Source organism: Trachurus trachurus (genome assembly GCF_905171665.1).
Source record: "Trachurus trachurus genome assembly, chromosome: 6".
Classification (NCBI taxonomy): domain Eukaryota; kingdom Metazoa; phylum Chordata; class Actinopteri; order Carangiformes; family Carangidae; genus Trachurus; species Trachurus trachurus.
The window spans coordinates 34,096,357-34,114,171 of record NC_139897.1 but is presented as its reverse complement, the minus strand read 5'-3'; the positions used below and the strand labels follow the sequence as shown (position 1 = coordinate 34,114,171).

The following is a 17,815-nucleotide window of genomic DNA, read 5'->3' as shown; positions in this document are numbered from 1 at the left end:
GAGTTAACATGCTGTAAGCTGTCCCGTTTTAGCCGAGAGGGTATTCTCCCTTCCATATGTGTACAAAGTCAGAGAGACACTAGGTGTGACCGCGTTGAAAATGTTTTTAAAAATATAATAATATAAAAGATCTCACCTCTATGTTTTTCTGTCTCTCATTTTTTGTGATTTTTGGGTTTTTGAATAATCTAGAGCAGTGGTCCCCAACCACCGGACCATTTGGTACCGGGCCGCAGAAAGATGAAATGAAAATGAAAAAAAAAAAAAATCGTTTGTTTCGTCTATTTCACACTTCCGGTCGTTTTATTTTGAAAATGTTGCCACTTCCGTTTGTGCATCTTCCCAGTGCTGCGCAATTGACAGGCAATTGACAGGCAGGCACAAACGTAAAAGAGTGAAAAACACACGTCGCCGGGCCGGGAAAAACTCAATAATGAGACGACAGAAGACCCGACGCCTTCCAACAAGAAGAAAGCTGTTCTAAAAGAAAAAGCACGAGTCCTGTTTAAATTACGGGTTCATTGCAACAGGTGATTCACATGCTCCAAGCTCCGCAATGTGTGTGCGGGACCCGGCCGGCTCTCTGCCGCTTCATCACTTCACAGAAAACTTATCTCCCTGCGTTCTGGATTTAAGCAGAAAAGCACGGAAAACCTGCTTCCATTACAAACATATTATGTTTGTGAAAAAGTTTTCTGCAGCTTCAGCAGCAAAACGAGATGACAGAGTAGACTGGTAGACAGGAACCGAGATGACTGACGGAGCATCACCCCCAGATGACTGACAGTATTATTGTGATACTATATTATGGTGAGTTGTAACAAAGAACGTAAACGTAAGAGAAAACTAGGCTATGTGAACTCGTGAAAATAAAAAATAACAGCAATAACACAGACGCACCGTGCCGTGTCACAGCCTCTTGCCGCGGAATGTGATGGTCTCTCGACCACAGCAGGTCGGGAACACCGGCCCCACCGGTGGTCGCGGTCCTTCTGTGGTACGGGTCGGTGGTGCCGGTCTGCTTTGGCCGAGACACCATCACATTTTACCGCGGGAGGATCTTGGGGAGGACACGGTGTTGCTCCAGATGAAGACCGGGCGGGACTGTCGGCTGAGAGCTTCCTGTTTCGGCTCCGAGCTGCTGGAGCCTCGCGGGTGAGAGCGGAGCAGCTGCTGTATCCACATGCAGAACTCCGTTTGCAAAAGCCGAGTTATGATAGAAACTTCCAGATCGTGAGCTGTCATGAGTTTTTGATCGTCATCTACGACTAGCAGAACTGAAATAGATGACGATCAAAAACTCATGACAGCTCATGATCTGGAAGTTTCTATCATAACTTGGCTTTTGCAAACAGAGTTCTGCATGTGGATGCAGCGCAGCCGCTCCGCTGTCACCCGCGAGGCTCCAGCAGCTCGGAGCCGAAACAGGAAGCTCTCAGCTGACAGTCCCGCCCGGTCTTCATCTCGAGCAACACCGTGTCCTCCCGTGGTAAAATGTGATGATCCCTTGGTCAAAGCAGACTGGCATCACCGACCCGTACCACAGAAGGTGGGGCCGGTGTTCCCGGGCTGCTGTGGCCCAGAGACCATCACATTCCGTGGCGAGAGGCTGTGACACGGCACGGTGCGTCTGTGTTATTGTTGTTAAGTGGCACTGAAACACTGGTATTTGATGTATTACTACTATTGATCAATAATTATTTTGATTATGTCTGCACTCACCGAGCCTTCCTGCAGTTCCTCACAGCTGGGATCAGTCTCTGCCGTCCCTGAGCTGATGTTTTGTACTTCAACAGGTCCATCTCGTCCAGAACCTGCTCTGACATCTGCAGCATGTAGGCCAGAGCTGAACACTGGATCTCAGAGAGTTCCTTTGATCTGTTCTCTGACTTGAGGAACTGTTGGATCTGCTGATGAACTGACTGGTCCTTCATCTCTGTCAGACAGTGGAAGATGTTGATGCTTCTGTCAGGAGACATCTTTGTCTTCTTTTCCTTCAGGTTGTTGATGGTTCTCTGGATGGTTTCTGGACTGTTGTCTGTCTGACCCAGCAGACCTCCTAACAGCCTCTGGTTGGACTCCAGAGAGAGGCCATGAAGGAAGCGAACAAACAGGTCCAGGTGACCATTTCTACTGCAGAGGGATTTCTGCATGGCTCTCTGCAGGAAGTCATCCAGGGGTGGAGGACTGTTATTGAGCGGCGGATGACTGCTTGTATTGAATCCATCAGAGGAAGAAATTGTGCTCTTCTTTCCCTCTTTGTAGTCTTTTCCTAGGAACTTCTTGAGGACCTGTGTGTTCCTGTTGGTGAAACAGTGGAACATGTAGACTGCAGCCAGAAACTCCTGAACACTCAGATGAACAAAGCAGTAGACTGTTTTCTGGAAGATCACACTCTCTCTTTTGAAGATCTCAGTACAGAGTCCTGAGTTCACCAAGGCCTCTGTGACATCCAGACCACACTGCTCCAGGTCTTCTTTGTAGAACATGATGTTTCCTTTCTTCAGCTGTTCAAACGCCAGCCTCCCCAGCTTCAGAAGAACTTCCCTGTCGGGCTCCGTCAGCTCCCGTGGACTTGTCTCATGTCCTTCACCGTACTTGTTCTTCTTCCTCTTTGTCTGGACCAGCAGGAAGTGTGAGAACAGGTCCGTCGTGGTCTTGGGCAGCTCTCCTCTCTGGTCTGTGGTCAACATGTGCTCCAGAACTGTAGCACTGATCCAGCAGAAGACTGGGACTTGACACATGATGTGGAGGGTCCTGGACGTCTTGATGTGTGAGATGATTCTTCTGGACAGATCTTCATCACTGGACCTCCTCCTGAAGTACTCCTCCATCTGGGCGTCTGTGAAGCCTCGGACCTCTGTTACCCTGTCAACACATGTAGGAGGGATCTGATTGGCTGCTGCAGGTCTGGAGGTGATCCAGACCAGAGCCGAGGGAAGCAGATTCCCCTGGATGAGGTTTGTCAGCAGCACGTTGACTGATGACGTCTGTGTGACATCAGACACAACCTTCTTCTTCTTGAAGTCCAGTGACAGTCGGCTTTCATCCAGGCCGTCAAAGATGAAGAGAAGTTTACAGACAGCCAGCTGCTCTGCTGTGACCTTCTGTAATGTTGGATGGAAAACATGGAGCAGCCTGAGAAGACTCAACCGCTGATCTCTGATCAGGTTCAGCTCCCTGAACGAAAGCAGAACCAGCAGACTGACATCTTGGTTCTCCAAGCCCTCGGTCCAGTCCAGAGTGAACTTCTGCACCGAGAAGGTTTTTCCAACGCCAGCGACGCCGTTGGTCAGAACCACTCTGATGGGTCTCTGTTGGACAGGTGAGACCGTAGAGACGTCCTCTCTCTGTTGGACAGGTGAGACTGTAGAGACGTCCTCTCTCTGTTGGACAGGTGAGACCGTAGAGACATCCTCTCTCTGTTGGACAGGTGAGACTGTAGAGACGTCCTCTCTCTGTTGGACAGGTGAGACCGTAGAGACGTCCTCTCTCTGTTGGACAGGTGAGACTGTGGAGACGTCCTCTCTCTGTTGGACAGGTGAGACCGTAGAGACGTCCTCTCTCTGTTGGACAGGTGAGACCGTAGAGACGTCCTCTCTCTGTTGGACAGGTAAGTCTTTAAAGATGTTATTGCACTTGATTGGAGTGTCATGGAGGGTCTTCTTCTTGGACGTTGTCTCCAGCTGTCTCACCTCATGTTGGGTATTAACCTCTTCACTCTGTCCCTCTGTGATGTAGAGCTCAGTGTAGATCCTGTTGAGGAGGGTTTCACTTCCTGTTCCAATTCCTGTTGCCTCAGTTCCTTCAGTCACTCGTTCACATCTGCTCCTCAGACTGATCTTATGTTGATCTAAAACCTCCTGCAGACCACGATCTGCTGAGAGAGAAGAGACAGAGTCAGACTGAAGACAGAGAGTCTGACAATCTGATCAGATTATTTTCATCAGCTACAGAAAAACTACAGACAACAAAGAGAAGGTTTGAATCATCATCTTAAATGTCAGTGCTGTGTGATGGAACAATGACTCTGGAGAAAACAACAGGTCCTGGTTTCAAAAATGACCACATCAGCAGACAGATGTTCAGTCTCACTTTGTCCACAGCTGCTCTTGGCTGTCTGCAGTCCACCTCTGGTTCTGGGTCTTTTTCCACACTGGGGACAGGAGGGGGGTCCTGAAGAACCAGACTGGTCCCAGTCTGAGGTGAAGCACTGTCTGCAGAACCAGTGTCCACAGCTGGTGGAGACTGGATCCTTCAGGACGTCCTGACAGAGACCACAGCAGGACAGCTGCTGGTCCACAGAGACACCACTCCTCTTCCTCCTGTCAAGACATTTCTGGATCAACAACATGTCACAGTTCCACATCTGAGCTCTGATTGGTTAACCACCTCAAAGGGGCGGGGCTTCAGTAAGCAGAAGAGCAGAGAGAGAGAAAGTAGAGGAAGACGAGTGTAGGGAGACGAGCTGAATGAAGACCTGGTCCTGAACTGGTCTGGTTTCTGTCTCTGTTTATCTGTTGACCTTAAATCTGGACTCTAAAACAAACTCCCTGTTAGTTTGAGTCTCTTCAGTTCTGCGTCGTCTCGTCTGGTCTTTAATCTCTACTGTGACTTCAGTTTAAAGGCTCAGACGTGTGGATCATTAAAGTGTTGGTGCAGCAACGTTCACACTGACTGAGGCTGATGACACAGGAACATGAGGACGCTGTGCTTCATCAGTCTGATGGACAGAGTGTGTGTGCATGTTTCTGTCTCTGAGGTTTGTTGTGAACCTTCAGAGTCTGATGGATCTGGTTCCTGGTTTCTCTCTGTTTCCTTCACATGAGTCTAATGACTGAATCATCTTCAGCTCAGTTTACAGTAGAAACCGTCTCTTACTGTGACTCTGAAGGTCCAGGCCCAGGTTTAGGTCCAGAACTGAATTCTGGAGGAAGCTCTTTGGACCAGTCACTCTTCATGGACTGACAGACGGATCCTGGAGATTCTGCTCTCAGTCTGTGGTTCTGACCTCTGCAAACACAAACAAATTTTTATTCACATCACATTGATCACTGATCAGTGGACACCAGTGGAGGCTGGTCCATAGAGGCAGAGGAGGTTGCTCCTCCTCTATTTTTGAGAGGCAAGCGGAGAATCAAAATATTGTTAAGAAATAGTAACTGGTTGAAATAAACCATTACCAAATCTCAGTATCATTTATAAAATATTTTTTCATTTTTTCTTTGGAAAGAAATCATAGACTGTAAAAAGAATGGACGTAGCACCTGTGACGTCACCCAGTGGTTTGGGGGAGTCTATTTTGTGCTCCTACTACAAGGATTTGAACTGCACCATCTTGGATTTTAGTGGGAGTCTACTTTCCATATTTGGAGAGGTGCAGCGGTTAGCCGGCCGAGAACCCGCCCACTGAACTCGAAGCAGGAAGGTGGGGGCTAGCCCAGCAAAGAGAGGACGTCCTCCCTTACCAATTAACAACCAGAATACAAGATTGACATCATCTTCAGCTCAGTTTACAATAGAAACCATCTCTTACTGTGACTCTGAACGTCCAGGTCCAGAACTGAAGTCTGGAGGTTCATGTCTAGACACGTCAAACTTCATGGACAGACAGATGGATCCTGCAGACTTTGATCTGTCCTCCTGTTCCTCCACATTAACACTCATCTTCAGGACTTCAGTCAGTCTGAGAGGGAAACCAGTAACACACACACAGAATCAAGACACACCCAAATCCACAGTCACCATGTCCTTTGATGTTTGTTGTGAGTTTGAAGAAGTTGTGTGGAGGTGAATCTGAGACAATGTGCTGACGTATGTACGGACTACGTCTGACTCTTCTTCCCTCCACAGTCCACACAGACTCTCACACTCTGACACAACAACAACAACAACAACAACAACAACAACAATAATAATAATGTTGTGTTGACACTCACTCGTCTCAGACTTCAGTTTCTCTCCTTCTCCGTTCACTCTAAAATGGCGTCTGAACATCTTTACCTTCACTTCCTGACTCTACCTTTACAGGAAACCACAAAAGCCTCCCTCTGTCGCCATGAACTGAAAACTGAACACGAGTCTGACACCATGAATAAACAGTGAGCTGAGATCCAGCTGTGGTAGAAGAGCTGCTGAGAGATTTAAAGACACTCCACTACAAGTTACAGCTCAGTCTGTTCTCTGTCTTATTCATCACACATGTTGTCATCAACTTTGTGTTGCAACTTAATCTTAAAATGGAATGCAAATGAAGTAACAAATAGGTATGTTTCTTTACCACTGTAACAAATGGAAACAACAATGCAGAAAGTACACAGGAAAATAAACCTAAACATAAAACGGAAAGACTTATAGACTCAAAAACATACAAATAACACAAGAAATGTCATTTTAATTTTAAAATTGAATTAAATGTCATATAAAATGAACTGGAATTGAATTGTATTTGATTTATTTGATTCACTTCTGGTTGGTTCTCAGTAAATCATCACTAAGTTGTATTGCCTGGTTCCACTGTTTATCTACCGGCTTCCTATTGGTCCGCTTGATTCAGCTGACCGGAGGAAACAGGTCATGTGACACATGACTGAGCTGCTGTGATGGGAGGTTTATGCAGGTGGATGTTGGGATTTATTAACCACAACATGGAAAATATCTTGGATGGAGCTGTCAGCGCTCAGACTGTGGTAATAAACTGTAACATGGTGAACATCTTGGATAGAGCTGTTAGTGCTCTGACTGTGGTAATAAACCATAACATGGTAAACATCTTGGATAGAGCTGTCAGCGGGAACTGCTTTTTTCTCCTCCCCTCTGTTGTTTCCCCATTTCCTCCAGTCAGCCTGTTATGTCTGTCTTATTGTATGTACTGTATGCTGTACGGATGGGGTGATTGCTGTAATTTTGCTGCACTTGTAGGCTACAGTGACAATAAAGGCCGATTCTGAATTAATTGTTATTTCTTGACATTATCACGTAATTAACGGCCTGGATGCTGGGATCCAGATCCATGTAGAGAGAAAGTGTATGAGACAGAGAAACTGCTGTGGTTGCAGCTTCATCACAGAGAAAACCAGAAACAAAACCATACAGGTCCATTTAGATCAGAGGATTAGGGAAGGAAAAGCTTCTCCTTCTGCTGTTTTCAACATATTTGACTGGATATGTCACAGTGAGACTATCCAGATGAGCTGCTGGATGCATGAACACAGGTTTTAATGGGATGACTTAGTTTCACCTCCGTGTGAACAGAATCATCCTGGAGACAGAGAGCTCATGTCACCGTGGCTGCTGTTGAGTTTCTTTTGTGTCTGAACCTTGAACTTTCTTCCTGACTGTGTGTGTTTGTGTGAAGTGGTGGAGCTGCTGGTCGTCGCTCACGACTGCTTCAGTCTGACCTGTAACATGGAGGGAATCGTCAGGGTGCTGCAGGCTGCCCGTCACCTGAGCCACGCCTACCTGGCCCCCGGGGAGCACTACAGCCTGCTGGTAGGCCCCGCCCACTCCTCAGCCGCTCTGACACACGGAGGCTGGCTCAGGACTGGTTCATATGAGTGTGTGTGTGTGTGTGTGTGTGTGTGTGTGTGTGTGTGTGTGTGTGTGTGTGTGTGTGTGTGTGTGTGTGTGTGTGTGTGTGTGTGTGTGTGTGTGTGTGTGTGTGTGTGTGTGTGCGCAGGTGCGTCTCCTGACAGGAATCGGCCGCTACAACGAGATGACGTACGTCTTGGACCTGCTGCATCAGAACCATCGGTTTGAGATGCTGCTGAGGAAGAAGACGGACACGGACAGACGCCAGGTGGACACATACACACACACACACACATATGTCTGACAACCTTGACCCCTCGTGACCCCCCGCCTCATCATCACCCTGTCTCCGTGGCGACACACAGAGCTCCAGTCTGAAGACGGCGCTGCTAGACTACATCAAGCGCTGCCTCCCGGCCGACAGTGAGAAACACAACATGGTGGCTCTGTGCTTCAGCATGAGGAGGGAGATCGGAGAGAACCACGAGATGGCGGCGAGGACGCAGCTCAAGATCATCCAGTCTCAGGCCTGGGGTGAGAGCAGGACGCCGCCGACCGCCACTAATTTAATTTAATTTTCATTTCAGAAACCTGGTCACCTTAGTGAACAGCAGCTAACAGATGCTAACACTTTATGTTCCTGTTCCTGTTTCTCATGAACAGTTGTGACTCCTGAGCTGAAGAGTTCTCTGGTCAAAGTGTTGGGTCTGCTGAAGGACGCTGCAGAGAGTTTCTCCAAGGTACCTGAGCTCCGCCCCTTTTCTGTTTATACCTTAGGTCCGCCCCCTTTCCTGTTTATACCTGAACTCCGCCCCTTTTCTGTTTATACCTAAACTCCGCCCCTTTTCTGTTTCTACCTGAACTCCGCCCTCTTTTCTGTTTTTTACCTGTGACACCATGAGATTATTTTAGACCGGAACCTCCACAACCTCTCTGAGTCATCCAGAGTGAGGAGGAGGATTATGACTACTAACCTTTTTACAACTTTATTTATAGGCTCTTTCATTTCAGATTCAGATTCAGACAGAAATACTTTATTTATCCCCGGAGTAAAGTTTTTCTTTGTTACAAACCCCTGAATTAATTAAGATTGGGTTAGGATTTTTAACTAAGATGAATTTAAAGACAAGACAGTCACAGATCTCAAAGTATCGATACGTTCAAGAACACACACAGATGGAACAATAAATGAAAAGGACAATCACAAAAGAGCAAGACATGAAAACGATCAAATCTGTGATTTTGGGGGGCAGTACTACTGGTACTCCTGCTTCGATATGGTTCAAAAACCATCTACAATCTACCTGTGTGTGTGTGTGTGTTTTTCAAGGATTCGTGTGTGCGCCAGGCGGCTCGCTGCGTCCGCACAGCGAAGCTCGTTTCTCTTCAGCTCCACTTCCTGAACCAGGGCTCGGACCTGCGTGTCATCAACCTGCGCCCGGCGGAGCTGCTGAGCACGGTGGCCGAGCTGCCGCGCTGCTTCCAGGTGTTGGTGGTGGCGGAGGCGTACGGCTACAGCCCCGACTGGGCCCACATCCTGCACCTGCGCGTCATCCTGAAGGGAGACTTCCTGTACCTGGACGAGTTCAAACGCCACCGACCGTTGACCGCCGGCCTGTTGGAGGACGTCTTCAAGAAGTGAGACTCTCTCTCGGAGCAGGTTGCTGACGTCACGGCTGTGTCTCGGCCGCCGGCTATGCCCCCTCTCACCTGTGTGTGTGTGTGTGTGGTTTCAGGCTCGACGGCGCCCCCAGCAGCGCCACCGCCAACGTGAAGCGGCTGCTGACGCACTGTGACGACGCGTACAGCCGCTACAGACTGGCCTATCAGCAGAACCTGTATGATGTCACCAAGACGCTGCTGCAGGACGCCAACACCTCCAACTACCTGAACGACAGACTGGCCAGCTGATCCGACGACTGTTCCCTCTTCACTGACTGTTTGACTGTTCACCAACTGTTCGCTAACTGTTCGCTGACTCTTTGCCGACTGTTCGCTGACTCTTTACCGACTGTTTGCCAACTGTTCACCGACTGTCCACTGACTCGACTGTTCCCTCTTCACTGACTGTTTGACTGTTCACTGACTATTCACCAACTGTTCGCCGACTGTTCACTCTTTGCAGACTGTTTCACTTTTTGCCAACTGTTCACTGACTGTTTACCGACTGTTCACTTTTGACCGACTGTTTTCTGACTGTTTGCTGACTCTTCGCCGACTGTTTGCCAACCGTTTGCTGACTGTTCACCACCTCTTCACTGACTGTTCATTGACTTTCAGTAACTGTTTACTGACTTTTCGCCAACTGTTCACTGACTGTTTGACTGTTCACCAACTCTTTGCCGACCGTTCACCGACTTTTCCCCAACTATTTGACTGTTCAGTAACTATTCACTGACTGGTCACTAAATGAGTGTACAAAAGTAATTTATATAAAAAAGGTACAAAAATCTTCTGTGGAGATTAATAATCAATAAATAATGATTGATCCATCAGATTGTGATGTTGCTCTAAAAAAATTAATTAAAGACTGTTAACTGTGTGAAAATTTAGACTCAATCGTATTCTTTATGCTGCATTCACGTAGAATCGGGCGGATGGACGTCAGCCGCTGCACGTAACGGGATAAACAACTGGTCCGTCGGCTAGAGGCAAAACGATGCACACGTGACAATATGTTGTCATGGCGATGTCATATTGATTACCTCACCCACGTTTTACCGGCTTTCTCTTGTCGACTAAAGTGACATCAGAGTTTTCCCTGCCTGTTTGTGACCAAGGCGAGCCACCTTGGTGATTTTGCCCGCCGCCTTCATTAAAAAGTGTGTGTAAATGGGTGCTGTTCAGATGTAGTGTATTTTGCGCGCATTACTTTAAATGTAATTGCGCATCATGTGCACTCACAACCCAAAGCGACGCCATAGCGGCGTGCATTTCGTGCACATCCTACCTGCTTCTCCCTCCGGTGTCCGGTCTCAGGTTGTGTCTCTCCAGTTTCACTCAGAACCGACCCGGTGCCTCAGCGCGGCAACCAAGCTTTGATATACAGCGTGTCCTCCTGTGTTCCAGCCGGGTCAATACCGCAGAGCTATTAAAAAAAAAAAAGAACGCTCGTTGCGGTGGAGCGGAGATTTCCTCTCCTAAAGCTGACATGTGGTCGGGTCACAGTCTCACAGTGCATCTAATTAATAATTTCTCCCAATTTCTCCCTCCCGACTAACTTTTTTAGTTCCCTGCGTACAAGTAGTAAAGGAGGAGGGACGGCGTGTGTGTTTAAATCTAGTTTTCACTGCCAACAGATTCCACGAAGCACTCAATCGAGTTTTGAGCTGCAGCTCATTGAACTGAACTCGTCTACTCCTTTGTTACTTGCATTAATTTATCGCCCTCCTAAATATAACAAGAACTTTATTCAGGACTTTGAAAATGTACTGTCTAACATGCTCTCGATATATGATAAGTGTCTAATTTTAGGAGATCTGAATATTCATGTTTGTTGTAGTGACAAACCAATGGTGAAGGAGTTTCTCTCTCTTATTGACTCCTTCGAACTTTAACAGTGGGTCTCTGGTCTGACACATGAAAAAGGGCACACACTTGATTTGGTGTTGACTTATGCCTTGTCTGTTAGTATAAATGAAATCTGTAATGGTGCCTGTATCTCAGATCATTTGCCTGTTTTGTTCTCTGCCAAAATTCCTTTCTCTGTTGTCCCTTCTCGTCCTCCAATTCGTCAGTTTAGGGTCATAAACTCAGATACCTCTCTGAAGTCCTGCACCACCTTTGAGGAGTTTGCTAATTCATCTTTGAATGAAAACACCCCCCTCTGTCCTGAAAAACGTGTAGCTCTGTTTAACTCCAAATGCACTGCCATACTTGATTCTATTGCTCCCCTTCGAACCATAAGTTCCAAAACTCTTCCCGAACCCTCGATTAACGAGTCTATCCGTTCTCTAAGGCGTTCTTGAAGACGTGCTGAGAGAAAATGGAAGAAGGACAAATTACAGGTCTCATATGGTATATTACGAGACTGTCTACAAGAGTATCAAAGAACAGTGAAAGCTGCGAAAACCACGGATTTTTCCAATCTTGTGTCTAGCAATATTAATAGGCCCAAAGTTCTCTTTAATGTTTTGGATTCCATTGTTAACCCTCGGAATATTGACCCAATAACACCTACACCTGCTCTCTGTAATAATTTTGCTGACTTCTTCATTGACAAAATCACTGCTTTACGGTCAGTCACACCTATTGCTTCCCCTGACCCCTCTGAGCCCTACCTGTGCTCTGCTGCTTTTAACCAGTTCGAGTCGATAGCACTAGCGGAGCTGTCAGATATTGTCAAATGGCTTTGCCCCACAAGCTGCCCTTCTGACTGTATTCCCTCCCACCTTTTTAAGACAGTTTTTAATTGTACTGGCTCTTTCATTCTAAGGCTAGTCCACGCTTGTTTCACCTCGGGATGTTTCCCAGCATCTCTAAAGCATGCTATAGTCCAGCCACTCATTAAAAAACCCAACCTTGACAGCACTGTTCTTTCTAACTTCAGAGCTATCTCTAAACTTTCATTCTTATCTAAAGTACTGGAGAAGGCAATGGCTGTTATCATTTTTGGAGGAGAATAACATTTTTTTTTTAAATTCAGTCTGGCTTTAGACCACGTCATAGCTGTGAAACCGCCCTGCTTAAAATTTTTAATGACATTTGTGTAACCCTGGACTCAGGATCTGCCGGGGCAGAGCTCCGTCCTCATCCCGCACGCTTTTAGAGGTTTACCGCTGGCTGGTTAAATTGTTTTTAGGAGATTAATGTTGGTCTCATTGATGAAATTTAACAACTGTGGCAGTGGCATTAGTTTGTTTGAATGAAAAGTGAGCAGGGCTGCCTCTGGGCTACGTACTGAAATCACCACATTTACATAAATAAATAAATGTTTTACAATGAACCGATCAGGCTAATACATTTTATTTTATTAAGTCAACATGGTTACTGTACATGGCAAAGATTATTACCACTTTATGACTTAAAATTGGTTTGTATTTCTATGGGAATCCTTGCCACTCAATCGCTCTGGTCGGCAGTAGTCGGGGCGGTGTGTTTCACTGTTTCCTTTCTCCCGACTGTAGCCGACAAGAGGCGATAGACTCATCGGCCAAAGGCCGTCGGCGTCGGGTCGCGTCGGGGCAGTGTGTTCCTGGCTTAACTCAGAGTGACTCCACCTCCCGGTACTTCCTTCTGTACTCCCCCTGGGCCAGTCTACTGTAGAAAAACGTGAGCTCCGCCCACTGAGACATTTCCTAAACAGCGACAGTCAAGCAGCCCGAGTGTGTATCGGCTGCAACAAGCAGCATGAATATTTATTTTTTGCTCCCTTCATCTCCCTGTACTTACGTACAGTAACATAGTAAATATATCTCATTTATTTACAGCAGAACAATAAAAGTAGTTTCTGTAGCAGCAGCTGGAGCAAAATAAAAGTTTCTAGTTCAGTACAGTTCAGTTCAGAGTGTATTTGTCACATACATGCAATGCAGTGAAATGTCCGCAGTCAGCTCCGTACAAAAATAGACACACAATACTGATAAAAGGAAACATTAACAACATAAAATACATTAAATGTGGAGGGGGCGGGGGATAGAAGTTTATTATGTACTGTATATGTGTATAAATATAAAAGTGCATAGTGCCTCAAAGTGCATTGTGATACCGGACAGCCTGAGGGAAGAAACTCTTCCTAAGTCTCTCAATTTTTGCTGCCAGTGTGCAGAGTCTTTTCCCTGAGGGGAGTGGAGAGAACAGTCCATAACCTGGATGGCTGGGGTCTCGCAGGATTCTGGTGGTTTTGGCCATGCACGTTTTGAGGTACATGTCCCATAAATTGGGAAGATGCTCAACTATGGTACGTTCAGCTGAATGTACCACTCTTTGCAGAGCCACTCTGTCCTGTATGGTGGTGTTACCGTACCAGGTGGTGATGTTCCCAGTCAGGAGGAGTAGAAGCTACGCAGGACTGTTTTGGATGCTCTGAATTTCTTCAGCCTCCTTAGATGGTGCAGTCTCTGTCTTGCTTTCTTTTCCACAATATCAAGGTGGGTAGACCAAGTCAGATCATTTGTGATCTGGACAACGAGGTACTTAAATGCTCTTTGAAGCTTTCCAATCTGGATTCAGAGAACACCTTAGTACTGAAACAGCACTGGTCAAAGTCTCTAATGATCTTCTTATAGCTTCAGACAGAGGTCTCGTCTCTGTACTTTTACTTTTGGACATCAGTGCTGCATTCGACACCATCGACATCCGGAAGCACTCAATCAATTTTCACTGTTGTGCGGATGATACGCAACTCTACTTGTCCATGGAGCCAGGTGACAGAAGCTGCCTCATCAATCTGCAAGACTGCCTGAAATACATTAAATCCTGGATGTCCTCTAACTTCTTGCTACTGAATTCAGATAAAACTGAGGTCATCGTGTTTGGACCTAAACATCTCAGGGACACTTTCTCTAATCAGATCGCTACTCTAGATAGCATCACCCTGACCCCGAGTACAACCGCGAGGAACCTTGGAGTCATTTTTGACCAGGACCTTTCCTTCAGCTCCCACATAAAACATGTGACTAGGACGGCCTTCTTCCATCTGCGCAGTATCGCTAAGATTAGGAATATCCTTTCCCAGAGTGATGCTGAGAAACTAGTGCATGCATTTATCACTTCTAGGCTGGACTACTGTAACTCTCTCCTGTCAGGATGTCCGAAAAACTCTCTAAAGAGTCTCCAGGTGGTCCAGAATGCCGCAGCGAGGGTTTTGACGGGAGTTAGGAAGAGAGAACACATCTCTCCCACTTTAGGCAAGGCAAGGCAAGGCAATTTTATTTGTGTAGCCCGTTTTTACAAACAGTTTGTCTCAAAGGGCTTTACATGGCATCGTAGCAACATCCTCTGTCCTTAGACCCTCACTTTAGCTTCTCTCCACTGGCTTCCTGTAGGATTTAGAATAGACTTCAAAATCCTTCTACTGACTTATTAGGCTCTTAACTCAATGAGTGCCGCGCTCTTCTCCAAAGTTTTAGTCAAGTGTACTGGCAATTTAGACCATTTTTGACGATTTTTGTAGAGCCACAGTGTATTCTATATTATTGCCACCAACACATACTATGGCTCATTTGAAAGGTGAAACTTTCTGCTTCAAATGGCCACAAACCGTTTGTTTCTACGTGCCTCTGTTCCTGAGAAAACTCAAGATAAACATGGCCGGTTTTCATCAAAATCCCTGCTTTTTTTCTAGAAAAGGAGATACAGCGTCTTTTATGAAAGGTGCTCTGTTGTGCCTGTCGCTCTTCTGACTCTTGCATTTCTGGATCAAAGGGCTTGTGTAAGATAAATATACAACAAATTGTTGTTCTATTCACAAAACCACCATCGGGGGCGGGGGGGCGCCACTAAACAACAATAACACAGACGCACCGTGCCGTGTGTCACAGCCTCTCGCCGCGGAATGTGATGGTCTCTCGGCCAAAGCAGGTCGGGAACACCGGCCCCACCGGTGGTCGCGGTTCTTCTGTGGTACGGGTTGGTGGTGCCGGTCTGCTTTGGCCCAGAGACCATCACATTTTACCGCGGGAGGACACGGCGTTGCTCGAGATGAAGACCGGGCGGGAAAAATTGCATTGCCTTGCCTTGCCTATCCACCCTCTCCACAGGAGTCCCATCGATGGATAAGGGAGTGTAGTCCCACACCAGTTTCCTCCCAAAGTCCACCAACATTTCTTTAGTCTTGCTGACATTCAGGTGGAGATTGTTTCTCTGACACCACTGTGTCAGGCTCCTAACCTCCTCCAGGTAGGCCGTCTCGTCATTGTTGTGGATTAGGCCTACCACTATGGTGTCATCTGCTGAATTTTACAGTTGATTTCACTCCCACAGTCATCAGCTGTGGAAACAGCTACAGATCAGACCCACTCCAGAGTCTCCAGTCGAAAGTCTGGACTCTTCACAAGATCATGAAGCTGCTGCAGAGCAAAAGAGCTCAGGTTGTTGTTTCCACTCAGGCCCAGGAGTCTCAGATGGGAGGGGTAGGACTTCAGAGCTGAGACCAGAGAAGAACCGCTGATTTCTGAAAAACTGCAGTAGTTCAATCTGAATAAAGAATAAAAGAAGAAGATGAAATGATTGATGATTGATCAGATGTGTCCTGAATGATCAGTGTATAAATGAGTAGAGGGACTTTGTCCTTGTGTTGTTGTGGATCATCATCATGTGGCCTTCTACACACATCATCCACATGTCAGCACAGATTCATCAGCTGCTGCTGACCTCAGATCAGTCTGTCAATATACAATCAGTATCTGATCAATACCTGTTGGACTAAACACTGACTACAACTCTCTGATTCAGGACTGAACTGGATCAAAGGTTAAAGGTCCAGACCTGATCCAGGACCACACACACACCTGCAGTGATTAGATCATTGATTATTGATCAGACTGAGTGAAATGAGCTGAAAGTGAAGAGTCATTGTCAGTGTGAGAGAAGAACAACTGGAAACATGAGACAACAACTATTTCAAACGTCCTTCATTCGTGACATCAAAGTCAATGATTCAAGTTCTGAGTGAAGATCAATCAGGTTCAGTTGTGGATCAAAGATCTAAGATCTACAACAGTAACAGTCAGTGAACTGACCTCAGAGTCTCCAGTCTACAGTCTGGACTCTCCAGAAAACCACTCAGACCCTTCACTCCTGAATCCTGCAGCTCGTTCCAGCTCAGGTCCAGTTCTCTCAGGTGGGAGGGGTTGTACTTCAGAGCTGAGACCAGAGAAGAACAGCTGATCTCTGACAAACTGCAGTCCTCCAATCTGAATAAAGAATAAAATAAGATTACATGATTGATGATTGATCAGATGTGTCCTGATCAATGATCAGTGTGTAAATGAGTAGAGGGACTTTGTCCTTGTGTTGTTGTGGATCATCATCATGTGGCCTTCTACACACATCATCCACATGTCAGCACAGATTCATCAGCTGCTGCTGACCTCAGATCAGTCTGTCAATATACAATCAATATCTGATCAATACCTGTTGGACTACATCTCTCTGATTCAGGACTGAACTGGATCAAAGGTTAAAGGTCCAGACATGATCCAGGACCACACACACACACACACACACACACACCTGCAGTGATCAGATCATTGATTATTGATCAGATTGAGTGAAATGAGTTGAAAGTGAAGAGTCATTGTCAGTGTGAGAGAAGAACAAGTGGAAACATGAGACAACAACGATTTCAAACGTCCTTCATTCGTGACATCAAAGTCAATGATTCAAGTTCTGAGTGAAGATCAATCAGGTTCAGTTGTGGATCAAACATCTAAGATCTACAACAGTAACAGTCAGTGAACTGACCTCAGAGTCTCCAGTCTACAGTCTGGACTCTCCAGAAAACCACTCAGATCCTTCACTCCTGAATCCTGCAGCTTGTTGTGGCTCAGGTCCAGGAGTCTCAGGTGGGAGGGGTTGGACTTCAGAGCTGAGCCCAGAGAAGAACAGCTGATTTCTGACAAACTGCAGAGCTCCAATCTGAATAAAGAATAAAAGAAGAAGATGAAATGATTGACGATTGATCAGATGTGTCCTGATCAATGATCAGTGTATGAATGAGTAGAGGGACTTTGTCCTTGTGTTGTTGTGGATCATCATCATGTGGCCTTCTACACACATCATCCACATGTCAGCACATATTCATCAGGGACATTACAGATGAGCACTATGGAGGTATTTGGATGTTTTTTGGTGTGTCTTTTTGGACAAAGAAAAGTGAGCCCTGTTCGCTACTGTCATATGGACGTGCAGTGCTGCATGGAGCCCCGCTGTAACTCTGAGAAGGCACAGATGACTCTGAAACTTCTCCCAGCCCTTAGTCCACATGAGGGGGAGTAGATAATGAGTGAAATTTGAATTTTGGGTGAACTATCCCTTGAATTTTAAAGTGCAGTGTGCCTGAATATTGTATCATCAATTCAAATTTAATCATCAAATTTAAAATTACGTTGTCATTGTTGTGTTGTAATCCCACCATTTTCGCCTGTGGTACAGTGTTGCATGTTATTGACTCTGTTCATAAATGTGTTCAATACGATGATCAGACCCTATTCTTTTGCAAAAAATAATCACTCTGTTATAGATCACCATTAAAAGAAGTCAAATAAATGTCACTTGATGATTTTCAGTACAAACTACGTATTAATCATTTAAATAATTATTAACATAAGTCGCCACTTTACAA

At 46.1% G+C, this 17,815-nt stretch overlaps 2 protein-coding genes across 5 annotated transcripts in view; one reads left to right on the top strand and one right to left on the bottom strand.

The window, feature by feature from the left end:
- Positions 1 to 17,815, bottom strand: part of LOC310987529 (uncharacterized protein) — a 300,910-nt gene that overhangs the window by 200,637 nt on the left and 82,458 nt on the right. Inside the window, exons 14-15 of the mRNA XM_083973836.1 lie at positions 16,936 to 17,109; positions 16,212 to 16,385 (exon numbers count right to left, since the gene is read on the bottom strand). Of these exons, the coding sequence (XP_083829962.1) occupies positions 16,212 to 16,385; positions 16,936 to 17,109 (348 nt within the window). The remainder of the gene's footprint in view (positions 1 to 16,211; positions 16,386 to 16,935; positions 17,110 to 17,815) is intronic.
- Positions 7,362 to 17,815, top strand: part of LOC310987593 (spatacsin-like) — a 59,421-nt gene continuing 48,967 nt past the window's right edge. For 2 of the 4 annotated variants that reach the window (XM_083973921.1, XM_083973920.1), the window contains exons 1-3: positions 7,362 to 7,491; positions 7,679 to 7,798; positions 7,896 to 8,064. In XM_083973921.1, coding sequence (XP_083830047.1) covers positions 7,408 to 7,491; positions 7,679 to 7,798; positions 7,896 to 8,064 — 373 coding nt within the window. In that variant the 5' untranslated portion in view covers positions 7,362 to 7,407. Of the gene's footprint in view, positions 7,595 to 7,678; positions 7,799 to 7,895; positions 8,065 to 8,193; positions 8,271 to 8,860; positions 9,169 to 9,266; positions 9,987 to 17,815 lie in introns of those variants that run through there. The other 2 variants (XM_083973919.1, XM_083973922.1) reach the window with 2 other exon arrangements.